Source organism: Palaemon carinicauda, chromosome 44 (assembly GCF_036898095.1).
Source record: "Palaemon carinicauda isolate YSFRI2023 chromosome 44, ASM3689809v2, whole genome shotgun sequence".
NCBI classification, from domain to species: Eukaryota; Metazoa; Arthropoda; class Malacostraca; order Decapoda; family Palaemonidae; genus Palaemon; species Palaemon carinicauda.
Window position 1 is genome coordinate 24,847,440 of NC_090768.1, and position 19,233 is coordinate 24,866,672.

At 41.0% G+C, this 19,233-nt stretch overlaps 1 protein-coding gene across 4 annotated transcripts in view; it reads right to left on the reverse strand.

The window, feature by feature from the left end:
• The window catches only part of Nemp (Nuclear envelope integral membrane protein), a 177,038-nt gene that overhangs the window by 16,059 nt on the left and 141,746 nt on the right, over window positions 1-19,233 (reverse strand). For all 4 annotated transcript variants that reach the window (XM_068366974.1, XM_068366973.1, XM_068366972.1 and 1 more), the window contains 3 exons: window positions 17,556-17,722; window positions 17,160-17,274; window positions 13,721-13,946 (listed from right to left, as the gene is read on the reverse strand). In XM_068366974.1, coding sequence (XP_068223075.1) covers window positions 13,721-13,946; window positions 17,160-17,274; window positions 17,556-17,722 — 508 coding nt within the window. The remainder of the gene's footprint in view (window positions 1-13,720; window positions 13,947-17,159; window positions 17,275-17,555; window positions 17,723-19,233) is intronic.

The window sequence follows — 19,233 nt, forward strand, 5'->3', positions numbered from 1 at the left end:
TTGTTTACAAACAGGCCTTTAATGTGCAGGCAAGCTCAGGTTCTTCTCATGAGATCGTTCCTCAACACTCTCGAATGACATAATAACTGTTGGAAGGGGTCATCGGCTACATAACGTTGACTCACCATTCATTAAAGCCCAAAGCTAAGGTCTGCTCCAGTTGGATTCTGAGTCTTGGCAATAACCTCAAGGATGAATTGATGAAGTCAAGTGTTACCTACCTCCATTTCCTTGGCTGGGCTATGCCTTAGAAGAGACCATGCCCCTCGCGGAGGCCAAAGTAAGAAAAAAAACTCTTAAAAATCAAGTCATGATCTGAGGACTGACAAGCAATATGAAAAGCTCTCCTTTCAGAGAGCACAGCACAAGAACTATGCTCTGAGGTGGTAGTCTAACTTCAGAATAAGAGCCAGTAAGCAAGACAACATGAGAAGAGGCAATTCAATTGAGGAGGAAATGTTAACTCCATTCAATCCAAAGACAAGGCTCAAGGCTGAGCAGTTGCCTTTCACGATCGACAAAGAGCTGGTTCTTTCCTCTCTGATACAGAAAAAAAACTCTGCTATCATGGGGATAGTGGCATAAAGAGGAGAGAGACCTCTTGCCACCACATCAAAATTAGAGGACAGCCCACTTCCCCTAATAAGCGGCAAAAGAAGACTTATGGAGGTATCTAGCAATCCTTTTAGCTACTGCTCATGAATACCCTCTCTGAGAGAGATGTTGGATAAACTCCAGGCATGAAGACATAGTCGCAACTGCCTTGCTGTGTATATCTGCGTGAGGTGGTTGGGAAGGGAGGAAGCTCTCTCAGTATCTCTGTGGGGAGGGAGTATGAATTGAGTATAAAATTTATGCCTTAAGCCTAGCAATGGGGCATCAAAGGCCATTCAGCGCTGTATTATACAAATTAATAACCATACCCGTACTCTCACAACATTTGGTAACATTTTAACTTATAAAACCAATCACACATCTTTCATACAATAATACATAAATGCAAAATAAAGAGGGATTAAATGGATTAAATAGATAAATTAACAAAATTAATTAAAGCTCATGATATAGACCAATGATCTGTATAAATTTTTTCAAGTTCGGGGTATTACAACTTTCCCCAGTATATCTCTTAAAGGTTTGTCCTGGAGAAAAATGTGTAATCCTCTGAAGATTAAAAACAGAACAATTGACTAAAATATGTTTGATATCTATTGTCACTTGTCAGGTATTACAAAGGGGCCTGTCTCCCTTCACCACTCTTCATTAAATAATTGTGGGTTGCATGTGTATGGCCAATAAGTAGTCTAGTTAGAATGTGGGAAGGAGTAGAAGGTCTGTGAACTGTTCTGCTTGCTGCCACAGCAGAGCCATCAGGGTCATTTATAGATCTTACGATGCCCTTACATGATTAATGAGTCTCCTCATCAGCCAAAGGGAGAGAAAGGCATAGACGTCTCGGTTGTCCCACAGTTGTTGGAAAGCCTCTTGCACACGTGCCTGGTTATCCAGTACCAGCAAACAGTACCCAGGAAGCTTCCAGTTAAGAGTCGTCATGAACCGAGCTATCGTCAGCGACTTCCCATAGGGTCAGGACTTTGATGGCTAACTGAGGGAGCAAAGCCTCCTTGAAGCCAACTATCAGAATCTACCTACTCAGATTGCCCACCAGGAGGTTTCTCTTGCCAGCACTGAATCAGGCTGAAAAGGGAGATTGAGTTGTATTACGCACAACTTAGTATATCTAAGGCTAGCTGGCAAAGCTGCCGTGATAAGAATACCTCCTGTTTGTACAGGTATTCCACTACCGTCGTGTTTCCGGTCATGAACACTACAGAGTGTTTAGAAAAGAGTTGTTGGAAGTGTCTGAGAGGCAGAAATCTGCTGTCAATTCTAGTTAGTTTGCGTGGCACTGCCGACTGGAGTCAGATCATAGCATAGTGGACATGTGTTGCAACAGGTGAGACCCCCATTTTTGTATGCATCCAGCAAGAGTATCAAATCTGAGGAAGGAAAGTGATGGTCTACTTCCCTGAGGAGGTTGGTAACCTCTACCTACCAACTCCGGACTTTCTTTTGCTCTCATCCTGCCAGAACTTGGAAGTCTTAAGAATCCATACTGATACTGATACTTAAAGGTTTTCAGTTGCCACTTAATAGAACTAAAGCGAAGGTCATCGGGAACCAGACGTTCTAGGAGGGTCAGGAGCCCTAACATGCATAGCCACTGGTGTGCCTGTAACAAAGTCTCACTTGAGGAAAAGACATGCCACTTTCCTGGTCTCTATTTTCTGATTTTGGATGGAACAACTTAACTTCTTTAATGTTTATTTGCAATCCTATATATGACAGTTCTCATGAAGGTTGCAAAGAGGACTTCTAGTGATTTATGCTGAACCCCCGATCAAGGCAATAACTAAAAGATCGTCACAGAATAGGAGAAGAGTCTCACCCCAGTCTGCTAGAATCAACTACTTGTCTAGGTAACAAAATGGGTGAGTGCCATTGGTAATGACTCAGGTTGAAACCAGAGTGAACACACTTATGATCACTTGACGGACTGAGGGCAGGCCACAATGGTGAATTTTCTCATGAAGGACAATTCTCGGTACTTTCTTGATGTTTAACATCCAGTGATATCAAGAAGTTAATTGGTCTGGCAGTTTGACTAACCTTTACTGCCTGAAAAGCAAGGATCTACACTGATCCTTTCCCAATGAGAGAGAGAAGGAAATGGGACGTGGTACCTCGCTTGCAGGATTGAGACCATCCAAAGATCGTCCATAAGGGTCTCTTACTTTTATCCTTTACTCTTTAGGCATCCTTCCACCAGTTTCCGTCTTCCACACTATCCTTAGTCCCGTTTCAGACCCATGTGCAGGTGGCACCGCAGACTTTCAGCTATGGAGCGGTGATCAGGGCATGCTAGAGGAATTAAGGGGCTCGGCCGGAAGGCAAATATAGGGGGGTATAGGAAGAAAAACACAAAATCCTGGAAAAATTAACTGAGCTACATATGGCAATGGAGAATGCATATACAAAATATTTTGTTAAAATTCCTCTTACTTTCATAGTTATAGGGTAATTAATAAAAGTAATGCAATAAACCATTAACATTGTTCCCTAAAACAAAATGCAGTATTTCTTGTTATCGTAAATTTTCATAATTATTACATCCTAATATAATAGAAATTGTGAATAATGGCATCTGTACAGCTTCCACGAGTCAAAAGACATTGTATTACATGGTAAATTACACCCTTTGCCATTCAGTCCTACCACAAACCTCATAGTGAGTACATGTCTGAGTTTGACCTCTGACATTCACTCATTTTTATGTTTTTGTTTTTTGTTTTGTTTCTGGAAAGAATTTTATCCTTCCAAAGAGGAAAAGACAATTTCAACATCTAGCTAACATAAGGAAGAAGAAAATTTGCTCTATTAAGAATTCAGACATGGGTAACATCAGTAGTGAGAGAGAGAGAGAGAGAGAGAGAGAGAGAGAGAGAGAGAGAGAGAGAGAGAGAGAGAGAGAGAGAGAGAGAGAGAGACATGGATAGAGGAGCGGTCGCCTTCCCTAACAGGAGCAAAAAGAATCTTCATTTATGATGAAATTATGATAAATAACTTTGTTTTCATTTATCAATACCCAAAGAGGAACATAAAATTCATAATAATCAGGATTTATCAATTTTGTCTTTGCGAAAATACAAAGAAAAACTTTGAACACCCTCTGACATTCACTCAATTTTACAGTTGTTTTTCTCGTTTTCGGCAAGAATTTTATCATTTCAAAGAGGGAAAGGACAATTTCAACATCTTGCTAACATAAGGAAGAAGAAAATGTGATCTATTAAAAGTTCAGCAGTGGGTAATATCGGCAGAGAGAGAGAGAGAGAGAGAGAGAGAGAGAGAGAGAGAGAGAGAGAGAGAGAGAGAGAGAGAGAGAGAGAGAGAGAGAGAGAGAGTGGTGTGGATTGAGGAGCAGCCGCCTTGCCTGACATTAGCTTCATATAAACACGAGTAGACTACAAACGCTGTCTGTCAAAGTAACCTTTGGAGAATACAAGATGATTTTACCCCTTTTGTGTTCCTTCAGAGCCAAAAATTATTTTAAAGCTAAGAGTTTGCCTCAATATTTTCACATATCTCCTCTGAAAATGGATGAAAGCATTTCAGCAGAAAACAGGATTGTTTTTCCAATATGAGCCACTGAGTATCATTTGGACATTCAGATATTGGAGGTAGTGTCCCTGATTTGTTTTGTGAGATTAGGGTCCCTAATCACCCTTTGACAAAAAATATACTGTATCATAGTTTGAAGCTTAGTCACAATAGCTCACAAATAATTAGATACAAATGATATTAGTAATACAGCTATTTCCCTTAAATTTAGTAGAAACCTTTCTGTGAAAATGGAAAGAGTTTTAGCAGCAACTCGTTGCCATACCAAGTTGGTTTTTGCTAAACATTACCCTGAAGAATCCTGGTTTGCTTATAAAGATTGCTAGACTCTAGGGCCCATAGTGGCTCTGGAGTCGTGGTCTAATAAATTCAAGTTCAGTTGATTAATAACTTTCTTATATACAAGTATAAAAGGGATTTTGACGTAGGAAAAATCTATTTCTGGGCGAGGGACCTGTGCCGCCCAGTGAATAAGCTCCATTTAGCACTTATTCTTAGGTAATTTACTGCTAAATATACCAGAGAAAAAATGTAAAGGAGTGCTAGGTTAACTAGCTCGCTCACCTATTGGTGTCGGTATAAAATTGGGCGTATAATCCAGAGGTCCCGCACTATTTAGATTCATCCACGACAAAGACCCCAATAGAGGAGAGCCGTTCAACCTCACTCGGCACCACCAACTCTGCATCCGCTCAGAACCCAACTCCTTAGCACCCAAAGTTTGGGGACTCCAAGGGAGAGGAGCTGGGAGGGTTCACTGGGCGGCACAGGTCCCTCGCCCAGAAATAGATTTTTCCTACGTCAAAATCCCTTTTCTGGGCTCGAACCTGTGCCGCCCAGTGAATCTATACAAGAGAAATGTCACCAAACTTGCAAAATAAAGGAAAAACATAAGCGTAAGGAAAATACAAGATGCTTTAATCAGAGATGAGTGCCAAAAAACAATTATAAGGGTGTCTTAAAAGGAACATAAATCCACTTGGTAGAACAACTGACAAATAAGGTAAGGTATAATAATGCCGTGAGTGATAATATATACAGATACTCAGGAGTTAAAGATTTACAAATATAATAATAGTATTCAGGTGCGAAACCAACGAATACAAATAGGGTATAAATGAGGCAGGTAAGGGGGAGAGATAAAGTGACAAGGAATTAACATGTGAGTTACTTGGGAGTAACTACGCTCCCTGCAGCTACTGTAGAAAATTTTAGGGCTTCCAAATGTTTAAGGTAGTGTTTCTTGAACACTGACGGTGATTTCCACCCTGTATACCTGGAAAGGTCCGTAAAATTCATGTGGTGAAAAAAGTTCACCGAAGTAGCAACCGCTCTGATATCATGTGCAAGAGGAAAAGAGTCAGGGCTAGCTTGTTTAATAAAATACAAAATTTGTTGCCTGATCCCTTTAATGGTAATGGTACCACCTTGTTCTCTAACGAATAGAGGCCCCGAGGAGTTAGAGGAGGTCCGGGATAAATAAGACCTAAGAGTAGCAACAGGGCACAGAGACGGATCTTGCGTGAGGGGAACAATTTTCCAGGAGGACCATCTGTTCTGAGGGTCTTCGTTCTTAGCCAAAAAGAATTTGTTAGGCGAAAGAAGGACCTCTCCCGAAGGAAGGAACTCAATATGACCCGGGTCTCTCGACAAGGCTGCCAGTTCAGAAATTCTTGCCCCGGAAGCCAAGCTCACCAGGAAAAGTGTTTTCCTGAGAAGGGGAATGTAATCACAAGAACTGTTAATGGTATCAGAAGCCAATTTGAGTACATCATTAAGGAACCAGGTCACCGGGGTAGGACGAGTAACCGGTTTCAGTCTGGCACAAGCTTTCGGAATTGAAGCTAACAAAGAGTCGGTTAAGTCTATGTTAAAACCTACTAGGAAGATCTTTTTCAAAGCAGATTTAATAGTGGTGATAGTATTGGCTGCCAGACCTGATTCTAATAAAGTTCTAAAGAAAGTGACTGTAAGGTTCAAGTTCATACAGTGCACGTCTGAGTCCATCAAAAATTTTGCCAACTTTTTAACTGCAGAATCATATTGGCGGATGGTGGAATCCCGTTTATCTGATTCTAGAAACAAGGTGTTTTGAGGATCGATATTGGCACCATGCATGGCCGCAAACTTCATGAAGTCCATAAAGTTAGGGCGCTCTGAATGTTTGAGAAAGCGTACACAACGCGTGTTTGTACAATCTGAGACAGAACCGGATTGGGTATCGGGTGAGGATATAGTCTCAACTCTCGCAGGAGAGGATACCAGTTGCTCTTGGGCCAATTGGGTGCGACCAAGGCTACTTGTCCCTTGAAGGATCTCAGTTTGTCTAGGACTTTCAGTAAAAGATTCACCGGGGGAAAGAGATAAATCCTTTCCCAGATGTCCCAATTCTGTGACATGGCGTCTGTGGCGTAAGCCTGAGGGTCTAGATTGGGAGCCACATATACTCTCAATTTGTGGTTGGACTCCGTGGCGAAGAGGTCCACTTGGAGACCGGGAACTCGAGAGAGAATCCACCGGAATGACTTTAGATCGAGTGACCATTCTAGAGGGGAGGTCCGGGACAAGGCGTCTGCCACTACGTTCCGGACTCCCGCCAGGTGGACAGCTGAAAGATGCCAACGGTTCGAGGCTGCTAGGGAGAATATGGCTACTAGAACATGGTTCAGGGGCCCTAATTTTGACCCGCCTCTGTTGAGGCAGCGGACCACCACTTCGCTGTCGAGGACCAGACGAAGGTGTTGTCTCCTGGGTAGAGCGAGACGTTTCAGGGTTAGAAGAACTGCCATGGCCTCCAGCACATTGATGTGAAATTGGCGGAATAAGGGAGACCAAAGACCTTGAACTTTCCTGAGCTGAGAATAGCCGCCCCAACCTGATAGGGATGCGTCCGTGTGAATGATTAGCTTCGGAGGCGGAAACCGAAGGGGAACTGACTTTGACAGATTGTTGGCTCTTGTCCAAGGAAGAAGTCTCTCCCGTAGAATGGGAGGAAGGCGGACTTTCCTGTCCCGGAGCTTCCGGTTCGCCCTCGAACGCCAGACACGGTTGATATCTTTCAATTTTGCCTTCAGAAGTAGATCCGTCACTGAGGCAAATTGAAGGGACCCCAGAATCCTCTCTTGGAGTCGTCTGGAACTTACTTTGTCTTTGAGAAAGCGTTTGGTGTTCCTCGCAATCTCTAACCTCTTGGGTTTGGGAAGACACAGAGTATGAGATATAAGGTCCCATTGCAGGCCGAGCCAATGGAACTTTGATTTCGGAAGAAGACGGGACTTCTTGAAGTTGATCTGGAAGCCTAGAGATTGAAGATATTGGATGACTCTGTGAGTGGCTTTTAGGCAATTTTGGGAGGTGTCTGACCAAATGAGCCAGTCGTCCCGATAGGCTACTACTTGAATCCCCTGATTTCTGAGTTCCTGAACAGCGACTTCTGCTAACTTTGTGAAGATCCTTGGGGCGATGTTGAGCCCGAAAGGCATCACCTTGAAGGAGTAATTTTTGTCCCCTAGGCGGAAGCCTAGATACGGACGGAAGTGTCTCGCTATCGGGACGTGATAATAGGCGTCTGTAAGATCGATAGAGGTGGTGACGGCCCCACGGGGAAGTAAGGTCCGCACCTGCGAGACGGTAAGCATTCGAAACTTGTCGCATTGAATGGACAAGTTGAGAAGGGATAGGTCTAGAATCACTCTTCTCTTGTCCGAATCCTTCTTCGGGACACTGAACAGCCGACCCTGAAACTTCAGGTGTTTCGTTTCTTGTATGGCGTTCTTTTGTAACAGATCCTGGACGAATTCGACTAGGTCCGGAGTGGAATGTTGATGAAATTTGTTCGGAGGAGGAGGCCCTTGAATCCAACTCCACCCCAGTCCCTTGGAGATGATACTGAAAGCCCAGGGACTGAACCTCCATTTGTTGCGGAAGGCATAAAGCCTCCCCCCTACCTGCTGCACCTCAGTATTGGCTTGAGGAGTTGCCTCCACGTCCGCCTCGGAAGTTCTTTCCCTTGCGAAAGAATTTTCCTCTACCCCTGTTCTGGTTTGAACCACGGTGGTAGCCTCTACCTCTGTTATAACTCTGGGAAGAGCTATGAGCCTCATAAGACTGGTTAAAGGCAGGAGAGGTGGTGGAGGCACCGGAAAGCTGGCTCTTAGGGAGCAGAACGGTGACATAGTCGTCCGAAGGAGCCTGAGAGGTAGAAGGCTGCGCAGGAGCAACGGGAGATGGAGGAAGAGGCAGTCGGAAATTGGACGAACTACTCTGCTGTTGCCTGAACTGGGTGGAGGTATACGGGCGGAGCTTCTTCCTACCCCGGGCTTGGTAATTTGCGGGGTCATATTTTCGTTTAGGAGTCAAACCCCAACGGGCTTTAAGGCTCTGATTGACTCTAGTGGCCTCTGCCAAGACTTCCTCCACAAGATCCTCAGGGAAGAGATTTGAACCCCAGCAGGAGGACCGGATAAGCTTATTAGGCTCGTGCCTAATAGTCGCCTCAGCCAGGACGTGTTTGCGACACCTACGTTTAGCAATAGCGAAGTCATAAAGATCATAATACAATGACTGCAACGTAGCCTTATTGAGAGACTTAAAGATACTCTCAGTATCATAGGTCAAGGCTATCGACTCCGTGGATGTGGCCAAGTTCAGAGTTCGGCCAACACGTAGGCGGGAATCATACTCCTGTTTAATGAGGGATTCCGGGAGACGGGGAAGCCGCTCACTAAACAAAACTGAGGCACAGTCCGCTGATAGCTTGCCAGAGGTAAAATTGGTATGGACATTGTCCCAACACTCAATGCCAGAAGGAAGAAGGAGGGAGATCGGATCCACCTCTCGGATGGGAGGCAAGGGCTTCTCCTCCAGAGCATATTGGAAAGCAAGCTCTGCTACCTTATTGACGCATGGAGTCACGGTGTTTTTATCCATTAAAAACATTGTGAAGGAACTCTTATACGGCGTCAACATGGTGTTGGTGCAACCAATGTCGTTCAGGAACCTAGCCCAAACAGATTGGGCTTGTTCTTTTGGGAAGATGACGGTCTCTTTGGGGACCTTATCTAGCGGAACCAGAGCTTCCTCGGTAAGCCTGGCATAACCATGAAATGGAAATGCCAGACCAGGAGGAAAGAATTCAAAGTCCTCTAGAGGACGAGTGCCAAGACCTTCCAAAGTTAACATTCCGTCTGAGAACGGAGAATGAAGAGCCATGCGCCAAGGATTATTCTTGGTAAACGGCGGGAGCTTAGAGGCATCCGGGATGAGAGAGCTTTGGACTCGCTCCGGAGCACCTTGCTCTAATGCCCCAAGTCTCTGACCGATGTTAGAGAACATCGTGTCCATCTTGGCCTGCATTTCCGACACCAACTTAGCTTGCATCTCTGACACAATGCGAAGCATGGCTGATTCGGAAAGGCCCGGGCTAGGAGCAGGAGTGGCGGATTGTACTCCCGGGTCGTGAGACTTAGAGGAGGAGCCGGAAGCCTTAGATGACGGGTTTGTATTCAGCTTAGAACTATGGGAAGCCTTGTGAGGCTTACGAGCTTTAGGTAAGGTTCTAGATGTAGACTTATCCTTGGGGGGAACCGGGTGTGATCGTTGAGACGAATCACGGTCCCCAGAAAAACCATGAAAGGAAGAGCGATCAGAAGAAGAAGAAAGAGCGGGGCTGAGGATAGGAATCTCAGCGCCGGTAACACCTGCCTCACTTACCACCCTACCTGCGTCCGGATCATCCAATAACATGGGTTCGACGTCCAGGTTCATGGAAGCAACATTGTCTTCCAGATCTCCGGGGGCATCCGACGGATCTTGATCTTGATCAATAAACCCCGCTATGGTGGCATCAATGTGGGCAATGATGGGAGCTGCAACATGCCTAGCCACAGCGGCTGAAGACTTGGCGTTAGGATAGACCATGGCACAATAGTCTTCGGATAGGACGTAAGGCTGCTTGGATTTGACGTTTCGGGCAAAACCACCAACCCACACTTTCAGTGTGGCCCGGGCCGCAGACTTTTGCTCCGGGGATGCCTGAAATAATAGTGGGAATTATAAAAAGGCAGACTCCCAGTGGTCCTTCAAGACCATAGAAATCTTACTAAATAGTGTATGTATACCAAAAAAGGTAAGATAAACAAGAAGGCAACATAGCCAACAGGACTCACCGAGTCAGATCCAAGGGTGGTGATGAGGTCAAAACAGACCATGCAGTTATCAGGGTGCCAGACCACGATGTCCTCCAGCTGAACCCCGCAGAGGGCGTGAGACCGACATACGGTATGCCCACAAGGCTGATGCAGAACAGCCGCACAGGCCGTCGTCTGACAATGCACCATCTATAAAATGAATAGTATATGAGAAACTGTAATTCTCTTAAGTAGGGGCGGGTCCGGAGGACCCGGGACTAACATAAGTCTAACTTAAGACTAGAACTTAACTGTAATACTCTTAAGTAGGGGCGGGTCCGGAGGACCCGGGCCTAAACATAAGTCTAACTTAAGACTAGAGTATAGCTATCCATTCCGGTCGAGCCGGGAGCATAAAAAGGATGCAACAAAGGATTAAGACACATAGTGTCTGATTTCCCGGGGCGAGGTTAAGCCCTGGGCCGGGAAATAAAAGTATATCCATAAACCAATTCATATAGGAACTCCGAGATAGTAATCTGTCATATATATAATCATATATAATCATAGGAACTGTTATAAATTAATAGGGGGGCGGAACTGTAGATAAGAACCGCCAACCGAACCCGGAGGGTTTCGTATAACATAATAAAAGTGTGATAAGTGAATATAAAATAGGGTGCACCGGGATCCAACTCTGTTGACCGGTGGCCAACCCGTCTAGACAGAGACGAACCCGCCGGGACACCCGGAGGACAAAGTCCATAAACACTGAACTACCCCCTCTAAAAGGAGGGAAGGCAACGGTCCCCTAGGGGAGGGGGGAGAGAAGCCTAGCCGCCCACCTAGCGAGAGGGGGAGCTTGGGGGAGGATCACGTGATACGGAGCAGCAGGGCTACCAACTGACGATCCCCAACCAGACAGATCAAACGGAGTAATAGCACAAATATTCATTATAATAGTAATAGCGTTGAAAAATTATATAAATATACACATAAAAAATTTTAGGACAAGGCATGCAACATAATAAATACATCACAAAGGACACACCTGATGACTTATAAAATAAAATTGCCGCCTAGTAACGAAGGTCGGCAAGCCATAACGATACGTAACTGATATCGGCCCTAAAAATGAACCACGAGGGTTCTAAACGCTAAATAATGAATATCCACAATAAAAAATAACATTTAATTAATAATAAAAATAATACACATAGTAACACCGCGAGTGAAACTAAAAGCTCTCAAAACAGGAGTACCAACTGTAAGCGGAATCAAGCAAGATCGATATGAACGAAGAGAATAAACTCCTATAATTTAAATATTAAACGATCTAGAATGCTCAAAACACAGCAAAACATAGCTTGGTACTTAACTTAGACGGTGTCTCCTGGGAAACCGACGAAGAAGCCATAATCCAGTGGAAAATAAGCGAAATACGAGAGCACAACAAAAAAGCGGGTTACAACACAGGCGTGCTAAAAGGAGTTGGGTTCTGAGCGGATGCAGAGTTGGTGGTGCCGAGTGAGGTTGAACGGCTCTCCTCTATTGGGGTCTTTGTCGTGGATGAATCTAAATAGTGCGGGACCTCTGGATTATACGCCCAATTTTATACTGACACCAATAGGTGAGCGAGCTAGTTAACCTAGCACTCCTTTACATTTTTTCTCTGGTATATTTAGCAGTAAATTACCTAAGAATAAGTGCTAAATGGAGCTTATTCACTGGGCGGCACAGGTTCGAGCCCAGAAATAGAGTTTTAATATAATAAACAATTTGGAATTTAGTCTCATTCAGATCAAGAACTATCACCTATTTCCTCCCTTCACTGGTCCCACATTAAGCAAGGTGGGAGAGTCAGCAATATTAACATCAGGGGAGGTTCACAGAAATAAACAAAATTTCAATAAAAAAAATACCTTATTTCTCTACTCACCTTACATTCATATGTATGCCCACCCTCTTCCCCCTGCCACATGGCATCAAGAGGATAGGGATAATTTTGACTTTGAGGCAGACACTGGAGTGTCAATTGCCATTTAGTGCTGTGTTCCTTCCCTTTCTAAGGGCATGTGTTTATTGATGGGAAAGAAAATGAGGAACTTAAAAATGTAAAAACTTTATAAGGGTAAAAGACAATTAGGGAAGATAATTGTAAATGGGCAATTGGAGTTATTTTAATTGTTAATAAATATATAAAATACAGGGCTTTGGTGAGGTATGCAAGGTGAACTACAGGTAATATTCATTAAAATAAAAACTAATCCAACTTTTAAGAAACTTTGTAATTCTAAAACTACTGTACATACATACATATACCAAGGCACTTCCCCCAATTTTAGGGGGTAGCCGACATCAAACAAATGAAACAAAAAAGGGGACCTCTCCTCTCTACGTTCCTCCCAGCCTGACAAGGGACTCAACCGAGTTCGGCTGTTACTGCTAGAGTGCCACAGGCCACCTTCCCCCGTTATCCACCACAGATGAAGCTTCATATAGCTGAATCCTCTACTGCTGCTACCTCTGCGGTCATCCAAGGCACCGGAGGAAGCAGCAGGGCCTACCGGAACTGCGTCACAATCGCTCGCCATTCATTCCTATTTCTAGCAGGCTCTCTTGCCTCTCTCATATCTATCCTCCTATCACCCAGAGCTTTCTTCACTCCATCCATCCACCCAAACCTTGGCCTTCCTCTTGTACTTCTCCCATCAACTCTTGCATTCATCACATTCTTTAGCAGACAGCCATTTTCCATTCTCTCAACATGGCCAAACCACCTCAACACATTTATATCCACTTTAGCTGCTAACTCATTTCTTACACCCGTTCTCACCCTCACTACCTCGTTTCTAACCCTATCTACTCGAGATACACCAGCGATACTCCTTAGACACTTCATCTCAAACATATTCAATTTCTGTCTCTCCGTCACTTTCATTCCCCACAACTCCGATCCATACATCACAGTTGGTACAATCACTTTCTCATATAGAACTCTCTTTACATTCATGCCCAACCCTCTATTTTTTACTGCTCCCTTAACTGCTCCTAACACTTTGCATCCTTCATTCACTCTCTGACGTACATCTGTTTCCACTCCACCATTTGCTGCAACAACAAACCCCAGGTACTTAAACTGATCCACCTCCTCAAGTAACTCTCCATTCAACATGACATTCAACCTCGCACCACCTTCCCTTCTCGTACATTTCACAACCTTACTCTTACCCACATTAACTCTTAACTTCCTTCTCTCAAACACCCTTCCAAATTCTGTCACTAATCGGCCAAGCTTCTCTTCCTCGTCTGCAACCAGTACAGTAACAAATAAGAATTTAAGGAATGAGAAACAAAAAGTAAACACCAAAATACTATTCAGAAATAAAATAATCCATATAAATACGTACCAATAAGTGCGGGCTTTAGCTTTCCATTTGCTCGGAATGCTGTAATATGAGATCATAATAATGACAAGGCCAAGAGTTGCTTCTCGATACTGACTACTAAAGAAGACTGCTACGAGGGAACCTAGTTGCATTGCCCACTGAACAAGGTTAACTGACCGCTGATCAGTCAATGGACCGCAGCGATAAACAACAGCAAAACTGATCAACCCGGCCACAATGACATAACCTGAAAAATTTAAAGAAATGTTAAACTTGTCTAAACAGAATTCTGTTAATAAAATGAATTATTTTGATAATTGCTCCTGGGCACAGTGCTTATATTGTCAAAGTGCAGCAAGTTCGTTGTTTAAAGCAAAACAAAATTCTTGATATACCATCTATGATCTAATTTGAAAACTGCTTTACATCGGATCTCATAGAACAAATTAACGACGTGGGGTAGGGTTTTACTCTTCATATAAAAGCTTAAAGTAATCTAATAATGAACTTTCCCAAACAGGGAAGTTGAGCAGTCTTCCCTCTACTAGAACTTGGTGGAAAGGACTGTCATGCTGTTCTCCAATTAGGTTTTCTGGAACACCTACTGTAACACAATCTGCTGTCATTTATAATTAAAGGGCCTCATTTTAGCAAGTCTGAGTTTGAGAAAATTTACCTGTAAGGGGAAGATTGAGTATCTATAGAAACCGATGTCCATATATCAGTTTGAGTTCTGCTCTCTACTTGAACAACTACTGTATCAATGTTAACTCCATCTAACACTGGTCCCAAAGTAGGATTAGAAATTAATTTGTTTTTGTTCTTCTGATACTGAACCCACCATAGCTGAATATGAGACGTAAAGGATCATAGTGACTCAAGTGCCACCAGGCCGGAAACAGCGTTACAAGGTCCATTGGATAGAACAAAGCTTCCTCTATCTAGTTATGGCATCGGCAATGCTGATTTCCAAGTCTATAGGGTTGAAATCTCCTCTCAAGACTAGGTAACTTACATCCTTATATGCTGCTGTTTATGTTACTTGAGGTACCTTAGGCGCTGCTTTTGGAGCAGAATGAATCGCGTGTTGACTAGGTCCAACCGGCCAATTGGAAGACATGCTACATGACGCGTAGCCGTCTCTCGGCCAATCAGATTTTTCCCCATGTCCCAGCATCCACGCCAGTTGAAGCATGAATCTCTGTTTGTAAACATCTTCGCATTGTTGCTCTTGTGTTTTTTACAACATTTTACTAGTTTCTCATTGATAATGTCATCTGATATGAGAGATGTGAGTGATATTGATGCTGTTGGTGTTCCTGGGCCATCTCGTTGTTGTAAACATGTCCGTAATGTACTACGGTGGAAGGAATAAGCAGCTAAAATTCAGCGTGATGCTGGTCAAGTGTAAACGAGTCGGGCGACCGGGAAAGAAGTTGCCGTCAAGAAATTGGAAATCCTTGCAGACATGGATGTTTTGATAAGATAACGATGCCAGTGATACAGGAAGTGTTTAGTGATTTGTGGGGTGTTGCCGATTGCAAACAGAATGTCTACATAAGGTTGATAGGGCGTTTGAAACCAGTGAAGAGGTTACGTCAGTACTGGCCCTCTTTGCCACCTTCATCTTCCAGTATTCCTGTTACTAATAATACTTAGTTAGTATTCATCATTATTTTCCATTACTAATATTTCTGTTATCATCATTATTATTGTTAATAACACTGTCCTTAATGCTATGCTACATGGAAGGTGTATAGAAATAAACACTTTATCTATGTCTATTGCAATTGAAATTATTTTCATTTCAAAATGAATAATGAGTTTTACATTTTATGCACTTGCATGCACACACCATACAAATATTTTTTTTTTACTTTTTGGTCAAAACATTCTGAAGGAGAGAGCTTTTATCTATAACTTGATTGATTAAAACAGGAATTCTGTTAAAAAAAAAAAAACTTTAAATTGTTTATATGTCATTGTTAGAAGAGTTTTTTATCCATATTAGAAGTGGAGTTGTTTGAAAAACATTAGTGATGTTTTTCTCCTTTTTCAAAAAACGGTGCTTGAGACGGTGTGATCCTATACGCCTTGTATCTAAGTTCTCCTCTCTTAATCTCAAAACACATAGAGTGATAATGCTTTGGAGGTCCCATCTGACACAGTTTTATCAAAGCAATTCAGATAATCTAAAATAGAATACAACTGCTGATATCCTTTTGTAATAGACTGCAAATTTCACTTCTATGATTAAAAATATCCCCTATTATAGATTCTGAAAAGGAGAGTGATTTAATCACACTCTTATCTAATTACGTATAAATATCATTTTTTTAGTTTACCAACTTATATAACCATAATTTAAGAGATTGGGTAATTAATTAGCTTTATATGAATCCCCCTGTCTCTGTGTTCAAGAGAATCTAAGCACTAAACATGGGCCTGAATCACCGCCTTTTTCTGGGATCGAGACAATTTTCTTTCTTAATCTTTCCTCAATGAAGTTGGAGAGTTGCAGTGTGCAGGCTGTCTTAGAAGTGGTAATTTTTTTTCCAATTTGTTAGAATAAGAAACTTCCATGCTTAACTTAATAAATTTATTAGGATATAACTCAGCAATAAGGTTACGAAAGCATTGAAAAGGCGATACTTCCTCGATTTCATAGTCCGTCTCAGAGTTTTTCTCTTCCTTATTTTCCTGTACCGCAGGAGGAGCCATGTGAAAATCTGTTGATTTCTTGATTTATTTACCATTTAAAAAGGGGGTACTGTACCTGAAAGAGGGCATAGAGGACCCGTTTTGGTCTTAAATGTACTAGCGCCTATATTAACCCTAGTAACATTATCAAGAGACGAGCTAGTGACCGAGCTTGCAAGCGAACGGCGTACAGTCATTTGAAACATGACAAAAACAATCGACTTTGGTTGAAACTTTGTTCACCTCCACCCAGGAGATAAAAGGAATTATATAATATGACATGAGCTCCATATAAGAAATATGAGACTGATTAAAAGTACTTATTTTAGAGAGGGGAGGGATATTAGGATCAAGACAACCCACTTTGCACTCCGACTCACAATACTGTAGAAGGTAAGTTTAAATTGGGCAGCTGAGTATGAAGAGAGCGACAATGGATGAAAAGTAAAAAAGCTGACCACATGGGCTAAACCACATAAAATTATAAAAAAACAAAATAATTTGTTTTCTTTCTAATTATTTTCTGATACACTAAGGGGTCAACCCTCTGCATATATGGAAATTAGATAATTTCAAAACATGCACCCTATAACATTTGGGCAAACCAAACATGCAAAAATCTATATTGTATGAAAAATAATCATATACAGTACAGTAAAAATCTTAAAGGTAGCACATATGAAAAACTGAAACATGCAGTGGTAGGATACTGTTTGAAGTACAATACAAAATGGTTTGTTTAAGACAAAACAAAACTTACCAATGGCAATTGCTTGATATTCTTTAATCAACTCCACAAAATTTTGCCAAATGTACTGGACCAAATAAATGAACAAACCCCAGCCACCAACCATAACAGAGAAAGCAGCAGATTTCTGTGAAAAAAATAATGAAAAATTACTTATTTCAAAAACCAATACTTACATATGGCCTGCTTAAATTGGTGTCATTGGCATATATAAATAAGTATATTTTGAGTCTTGTTTTGAAACTAATTAGTCTTCTCTCCTGTTTCAATAGTTCATAAACCTATTTTTATATAATACTTATTATATTAATAGTGTGCTACCAAAGACTAATGCAATTGCATAGGTGTTTCAAAGCATTATTCACATCTAATCTTCAAAATATAGACAAGTTAAAAAGAAATGCTTACTGTTGGAATAAATCTTCTTATATACATAATAATAATAATTAGTGATCCCAAGATGCCCAGGGCAATTCCAGTTGTATAATGGAAAAATATATTCTTCGCAAGATGAGAGGCAGCAAAGAACAGCACAACAGCTCCAGTCATAAGCACAACACGCCAAAAGTCCACCCCTGAAACGAAAGATACAACATAGGTATGGACCTTAATGTTTTATTTTCTACCCAAAAGTAGTACAATGGAATAGAGGGATGGGCTGCACATAGCACATATTAGTGAACAAAAAATTTCTTACTATTTTATTTCTTAAGGCTTATAAATATAAGGCTTTATATATAAAAGTTAAATCTGAGGCACGCTCATGAAAACCAAATATTGTAATAACTACCAAATTGTTACATGCCACTGATTATATTTTCCAGATAAATTATCAAAAAGTTAAAATAATATCTTCGAAAAACAAAAATTAAGATTGCAAAAGATACAGTATCTCAACATGGAATATGACCCTAACTTTGGGAGGAGGAATAAACAGGTTTTTGATTGAAACAACAAACCTAATTCAAGCACCAATACACGATTGAAAGGAGAGCAGATAAAATAAAATGTGCGACCTTGAGCTTGATCAATGCTCCGAATCAATGTCAAAATAAGTTTGACTTGGTGCCCGGTTATGCAAAATTCAAAATACACTTCAAATTCAAGAAGTGTTAAAGAAACTTAATTTTAGATTATTTATAAATATAAAAATCTTTAAGGTAAGGGCTGATGGGAGTGACGATATTCAGCAATTCCTTGAGCAGCCCTTGGCTGAGAGAAATAATTAAGTAAAAATGACATCGTTAAAAGGATGAAGCTTATGAGAGCTTGAAAATATATTAGCATAAAGGTAACTTCAAAAATTAGTAGTAAAGAAGAAGAAACTATCACTGAACCTGATTAAGTTTAGGATAACAAATCTTAAAACAGAGACAATGGCCTTGTATGTGTTACAAGACATTATGTGAGAAGGGAAAAGGAGACTTTTTCAGCTAAAACAAAACATTAACTGAAATTATACCTAAACAAGACACTGCATGGCCACATTACCACAATTTTTTTCTTACATACGAAAAGTATATTCCTTTTTCTGTCAGCTTAAAATCTATAAATCAGAACATAAATCTTCCGCATAAAATTTGCAAACACAAAGCAGTATGGGTTTTATTACAAAGAATTTCCTTTAAAGCTGGGTTTTAAAGTTGAGTAATGCTTAAATGGATGTATCATATATATATATATATATATATATATATATATATATATATAGATATATATATATATATATATATATATATATATATATATATATATATATATATATATATATATATATATATATATATATATATATATATATATAGATATATATATATACATATATATATATATATATATATATATATATATATATATATATGTATATGTATATATATATATATATATATATATATATATATATATATATATATATATATATATATATATATACACACACACACACTATTTGTTCTTTGGTAGAGCAATTTCGTTTAAGCATTTAGAGTTCTTATGATCTTGTCCAACTTATTCTTGAACTTGTTTACCGAGAGAGAGAGAGAGAGAGAGAGAGAGAGAGAGAGAGAGAGAGAGAGAGAGAGAGAGA